The sequence below is a fragment of the Mastomys coucha genome, unplaced genomic scaffold (genome assembly GCF_008632895.1).
Source record: "Mastomys coucha isolate ucsf_1 unplaced genomic scaffold, UCSF_Mcou_1 pScaffold6, whole genome shotgun sequence".
NCBI lineage: Eukaryota > Metazoa > Chordata > Mammalia > Rodentia > Muridae > Mastomys > Mastomys coucha.
Window position 1 is genome coordinate 67,040,288 of NW_022196912.1, and position 6,637 is coordinate 67,046,924.

Sequence of the window (6,637 nt, forward strand, 5' to 3'; positions counted from 1 at the left end):
TCAGAAATCCGCCTGTTTCTGCCTCCCAAGTGCTGGGATTAAAGGCGTGCGCCACCACCGCCCGGCTTATATTTAGTGTTTTAACTGCGATATGCTATGGGCAGTTTCTTCTCTTGTCTATCTGGTGTTCTATGTTCTTCTTTATTTGTATGGGTATGTCTTTCCTTAGTTTGATAGTTTTCTTCTATGGTTTCATTTGAATATCTGGTCTATGTCATTGACTTGGGGTTCTTCTCTCTCTGCTATACCTGTAATTTGAACATTTGGTCTTCTCATTGTGGCCCACAATTCCTGCATGTTCATTTCTTTTGCTTAAAAACATTTATATTCTTTGCTTTGTGTGTTCTAATTACTCTGTTTCAGTTTTGAGTCCTGGTTGTTTTAACTTGTATTTGATCCATTCTACTTGTTAAGGTTTCCCTTGAGTCTTCTTATTGGGTTATTGAGTTTTAAATTCCATTTACATTTGTGCTTGAGCTCTCTTCAGTCTTATATTGATATTAGTTTTCAAATTCTGAATTTCATTTGTCATTTCATTCAGTTTTATGTTTGTCTTGGTCATCATTCACATATGTGTTTTTTAAAGTTTATTCTTTTTAAAGTCATTGAGCTGTTTCTTTGTATCTTCTTTAAATGTCTTGGACTCTGATGATGCCCCTCATCATCATCTTATTCTTTAAATTCTCTATTTTAAGCATTCTCATTGTAGAACATTTTGGTAGGAATGGTGGGTATTTTGGGGGCTACTATCTTGATCTTTCATATTGTTTGTGCTTTTGCAATGAGACCTAGGCATATGGATTTCTTTTGTTAGTTCTGTGTCTGAAAGTAACACCTCAGTCTGGGACAGAGCCCAGGGTTTATAGGACAGGGAAGGCATGATGGTTGTATATAGTGTGGGTGTGATAAAGCCAAGTGGATATAAGGGACTAGTCAGGTATAAAGGATCTGGGTGCTCCAGTTATACAACTTTGGGATAGCTACCTGTGCTGACCAGAGTAGGCCAGGGCATGAGATGTGGCATGCATCCTAGATCTGGGGATTGAAGAGGGCTCATGTTGGGGAGGAACTGATGAGCTTCCTGGGCTGGATCCCATTGTAAGATGCCTGAGCCTGGAGGCTGGATCAGCAAAGGAGGGGTGGAGTCAGGTTGTAGGATTGTATCCCTGCTGGTAGCAGGATGTATATCCTGGCTGAGGTCTGGAGGTTGAAGTTAATGTGTATCCTGGCCAAAGCTTGGAGATTAGGAGTTGTACTGCCCAAACTTGGCTAAGGCACCTGGATGCTGGGATAGAACCAGGCATTGGGGAGGGTCAGATGGACTCTCCAGGCTAAGTCCTGGCACAATGCATGTAGTAGGACAAGACTTGTCAGAGAGGTTTGATGTGGGGAAGAGACGAAGCCCTAATACTTTGATGAGAAGCTATGGATTGTATTAGTAGTTTTTCTCATTCTTGTTACAGAATGCCTGACAAAGAGCATTTCATAGGAGGAAAGGTTTCTTTTGGCCTACAGTATTAGATTTAGTTCGTTGTGGTGAGGAGTGGGAGATGGATGTTAGAGGTCTATTCTGGCTTCTTTTTATCCAGCCTAGGACCTTTGCACAGGGCTTCGTGCTGCCCACATTCAGGACGGGTCTCCATTGTCTTTGAGCTTCCATGGAAACTGCCTTCTAGAGCTAGTCAGAGCAGAGTTTCCAAGGTGATTCTAACCAGGCAAATGACAAGGAAGATTAATCCTCACCAGGGAGAGGAAGAAAAGGAACAATTTTAATCCAAGAGGACATGGTTTCTTAATCAAAGGACACACCATACCGTTTAGGCAGGGGCATAGTTCAGTGATTTATAGTACAATATTATTATGTACATCAAAATTGCTGAAAGTAGATTTAAGTGTTCTAACCTCAAAGAAATAAGTGGTAATACATAACTTAATTAGCCCAATTTAACTATTCTACAAACCACATATATATATAAACAAAGTGCTTATGTGCAATGTTATACTCTTCTAACAGATTTTTTTGTATCTTATTCCAGATAACCTAATGAGGCCTCTTTTGAATTATGGTATTGCTTGGTGAGTGTAATTCTAAAATTTTGTATTTTCAGAGTAATACTATTAACCTGTACAAATGAATTATATTTTTGTATTACTGTTGCAGTATGTCAATGGGCTTTTTGGTTGAAGAGACTGCGCCACTTGTTTGGCGAGGCCTTATGGTAATGTCAGCCATTGAGAAACTATTGAGACAGGTAAGATAGTTGCATTAAATATTATTTTACTTTGGCAAGGGTGTGGTTAATGTATTTGCTGATCTAAGAATTGTTAAAATTTATAGTCAGCATATCTCACAAAGGAACCTGCTACATATGTAGAATGTGTAATTACTAATGTTGTACAGAGACCAAATTGCACCACTTTGGTTTTCCTGCTGCAGCTTAGTGTAATGATCTGTTGTCTTCTGAGTCTGTTGTAGGGAGAGAGTCTCTATTTTCCTGTCTTTTTAGATTCATGGTTAATCTCACAGTGGTTAGTTATGAATTATAGGGACCATGTAGAAATTCTTCAGTTGTAAATGAATGTATGTAGAGCCATGATAGTTCTTATGATGTGAATTCTTTCACAGCTTATGTGTTTATTATTATTTTTAATGCATGTGATTCTGTAGGTATATATTTAGTGCATGCTTAATTAACTTCATTCCTACCAAGGGATATCCTATATGACTGCATAATCTAAATTTACCAGGTGGACCATATTTCATTTATAGTTTGCTTAGAATAAGATACTTTTTCTCAGTAGGTGAGAGGTTATAATTGTATTTGGGTAACTGTTAACTCTGTCCCACCAGTTTACAGTTAGCCCTTGTATGTTCAGATTCTGCATTGGGTCTGGTGTCATGCTATGGGTTGTTCACTATAATGACGAATATTTCCGTTTTTATCGTCAGATGATTGTGCAGCTAATGAATAGGCCATTATCTCTGATGTTCTTTCTTTACTACAACATCTTTGTCTTTCCAACACTTGTGTTAGTGAAGTATTGAAAAATGTTCTTTTTGGTCTTTGGACTAGAATCCTCATACCGTTCCAATTGTTAAACCTTTGGTACATTTCCTTCTCTTCCCATCCAGGTCCCGTTGTTAATACAGTCATGTGACCCAATGCCCCTCCTCACCAGTCCTTTGTGCTTGTGACCTCCGTTGTCTGATTCCAGCCTTTCTTTTTCTCTATTGCTGAAATATATAGACTAAAGAAAATATAGTCAGTTGCCTGCCCTGTGCAGATGGGATCTGCAAAGTCAGTGGCCATCTGAACACTTCAGTCCGCTGAATTTACTCAGTCTCAACTTTTGGCAAAAGCTCAAAAGTTTCAAAATCTTTAAAAGGTTTAGGAAAAGAAACAAGTTGAACAATGTGGGGACATTTGATCATGTACTCCTTTGTTACATTTTAAGGCTGGCTATAGCATGTGGCCATGCCTTCTTTATTTCTATTTAGTTATTTGTTCATAATCTGCTTCAAATCTTCTGTATTCTGTGTCCACTGTTTTATGGCTTTCTGGCTCTTTATCATTTTCCTGCTTTTGCTTATCAAGGCTTAGTTTATGGTTCTTTTTCTAGCATCTTAAAGTAGAAACTTAGGTCATTGGTTTTAAGTATTCATTTTTAAATTTGATATTTGTTTATTAATGTTTGTATACAGGTATGAACTTATATGAATTTATTTTCACCATGTATGTGCATGAGTTCACCCACGTATCAGATTCTCAGTAACTGGAGTTACAGGTGATTGTGAGCCATCATGTTCGCACAGGAAATTATCCCAGGTCCTATGCAAGAGCTGTAAGCACTCTTAGTCACTGAGCCATCTCTTCAGCCCCTGGGAGATTTCTTCTTTTTAAAATACAAGTAATTAAGGATGTACTTTTTTTTTTTTTGAGTGTGAAATCTACTTTTTTTTCTTAAACTTTTTATTGATTCTTTGTGAGTTTCACATCATGCACCCTGTTGTGATTGTTGTGCGGCTCCAGAAAGACCACACCAGGCCAAGCAGTTCCACGTGAGGTTTATTGAGAGAGAAAAGGGCAAGGTGGCAGTGGAAACAGAAGGGAGGGAAGAGAGAGATCAGAGGGGCTTTCCTTTATATATGGATGGTGACATATCCACATGTAAAGGTAGGAGGTAAGCTGAGTATATTTGGGAATATGGTGGCTGTTTCCTTGGCAACAGGTATGCAGGTTGTGCTTTCACCTATGTGATGTCACGGGTTTTAGAGGTCCTGATACCAACATACCTCCCTTCTTCTTATTATAAAGAGAAAAAAAAGGGGGAGGGGGAGGCCAATGGTGAAAAGGGAATGAGGGCATATTATCTTTTAGGCAGCTTCCTGCTGTCTAGGGGCTTCATCAATTTTGGGGTGTAGCTGATTTTCACCATCCGGGTCCACTTGATAAACGTTCGCATCAGGTTCCTCTGTGGACAGCGGCTCTTTGTTGGGCAACGGCTGGTAATCCTGTAACAGGAGCTGATTAATAGCTTGGTTAGAAATATTTTTGTATTTGTCATTGAAGAATGTAGAAACACAATTAATGAGGCAGGGAGCGAATAATAACACCAGGAAGATGACTAGAAAAGGCGTTATGAAAGGGAATGTCCACTTCCATATAGGGTTTTCGAAAATCCCAGAACTGGAGGTCTCACGTTCCCTGAAATTCTGTATGTTTGACTGTAGTTCCTGGATTTTATTATATAGTACATCCTAGTCTCAGTCACCATCCCCCTGTGCGAGCACCCATCCATACACACCATACAAACAAAAACAAAGCATAGTACTTTTATTACTAGCATCTGTTTAAAATCCCACAAGTTGTGATTTTCTTTGTTTTCATTGTTAATCGATTCTAATTAATTTCTAATTTATTTTCTCCTGTTCTTTATAGATATATGTAATATCAGTTTCTCAGCATTGTTGGATTTTTCTAAGATCTTAATTGTATTTGTTTTGGGCAGAGAATGTGTTTTATAGTACTTTAGCAGTCCTTTGGATAAGTAGGATGCACTTTAAAGTAACTATAGCTCATGTTCTGTATTTTTCACTTAGACTTATTGGCAGTGTTGTCTATGTCTCTTATGTCTTGATTCTTTTTGCCTTGTCATTTGATAATTTTGTAAGTTAAAGGAGGTTTAGATTTTACCTTACATATTTGAAAGCTCTATTATCACATGCACATGTTTAGAATTGTTACACCTTTCTTGTGAACTGTTCCATTTGTTGTTTTGAATTCTTCCTCCATGTCTCCGGCAAACTCGTCATTTTGAGGTCTGCCTGATACTGACATAGCCAACATGAGAATCTTATGTCTGCGTTGCATTGCGATGGTCAATACTGACTGCCAAGGCAGGTTCTGAGCATGTCTGTGAGGTACTATGGGGATTATGCTGAGGTGAAAAGACCCACACTAAAAACATGGGCAGTATCACAACATGTGTGGGGGAGGGAGGGTTGACTGACAGAGCAGGGCCAGTGGACTGAGCACAAACATTCATCTTTTTCTACTTCCCGACTGGTTTCAGTGTGACTGGCTGCTTACAGCTCATGTAGCCATGACCTCCCACCACAGTGGGGTGTACCCTAGACATGTGAGCCCACAGTGGGGTGTACCCTAGGAGTGTAAGCCGACAGTGGAGTGTACCCTAGACGTGTAAGCCCACAGTGGAGTGTCCCCTAGATGTGTAAGCTCACAGTGGAGTGTACCCTAGACGTGTAAGCCCACAGTGGAGTGTACCCTAGACGTGTAAGCCGACAGTGGAGTGTACCCTAGACGTGTAAGCCCACAGTGGGGTGTACCCTAGACATGTGAGCCCACAGTGTGGTGTACCCTAGACGTGTAAGCCCACAGTGGAGTGTACCCTAGACGTGTAAGCCCACAGTGTGGTGTACCCTAGACGTGTAAGCCCATAGTGGGGTGTACCCTAGACATGTAAGCCGACAGTGGAGTGTACTCTAGATGTGTAAGCCCATAGTGTGGTGTACCCTAGACGTGTAAGCCCACAGTGGAGTGTCCCCTAGACATGTAAGCCCACAGTGGAGTGTACCCTAGATAGGTAATCTCACAGTGGAGTGTACCCTAGGTGTGTAAGCCCACAGTGGAGTGTCCCCTAGACGTGTAAGCCCACAGTGGAGTGTACCCTAGACGTGTAAGCCCACAGTGGAGTGTACCCTAGACGTGTGAGCCAGAGTAAGACTTCTTCCTAAGCTGCTCTTGTCAGCTGTTTCATTGCTTTGACTAACACAGTTCTCATGTAACTTAAAGCAATTCCTTTTTCTTTAACTCTACCTCTCAAGCCTGGATCAAACTCAGGGCCTTATATATGTTAAGCAGGCTCATTGAGCCATACCCTCAGGCCATTACACATCAATTTCATTTTTTTTTTTTAACTTTTACTGCATTATGATGAGAAAAGTTACATGATTTCAATTTATCTGAATTTGTTAACATTTAAAAGCATATTTTAAGTAAATAGAATTAAATCACATTCTTGTTTCCCTTTTATACCCCAGCTCCTCCTATAGACTACCCTCTTCAATACCTACAATATCTTTTTTGTCATATTCCTTAAAATTTATGAAATATTA

The 6,637-nt window shown here is 39.9% G+C and overlaps 1 protein-coding gene across 7 annotated transcripts in view; it reads left to right on the forward strand.

Annotated features, from left to right (window-relative positions):
- Nubpl (nucleotide binding protein like) overlaps positions 1-6,637 on the forward strand; it is a 207,570-nt gene that overhangs the window by 74,824 nt on the left and 126,109 nt on the right. For 4 of the 7 annotated variants that reach the window (XM_031355624.1, XM_031355625.1, XM_031355626.1 and 1 more), the window contains exons 5-6: positions 2,037-2,076; positions 2,162-2,252. In XM_031355624.1, the coding sequence (XP_031211484.1) occupies positions 2,037-2,076; positions 2,162-2,252 (131 nt within the window). Of the gene's footprint in view, positions 1-1,704; positions 1,919-2,036; positions 2,077-2,161; positions 2,253-6,637 lie in introns of those variants that run through there. The other 3 variants (XM_031355627.1, XM_031355629.1, XM_031355630.1) reach the window with 3 other exon arrangements.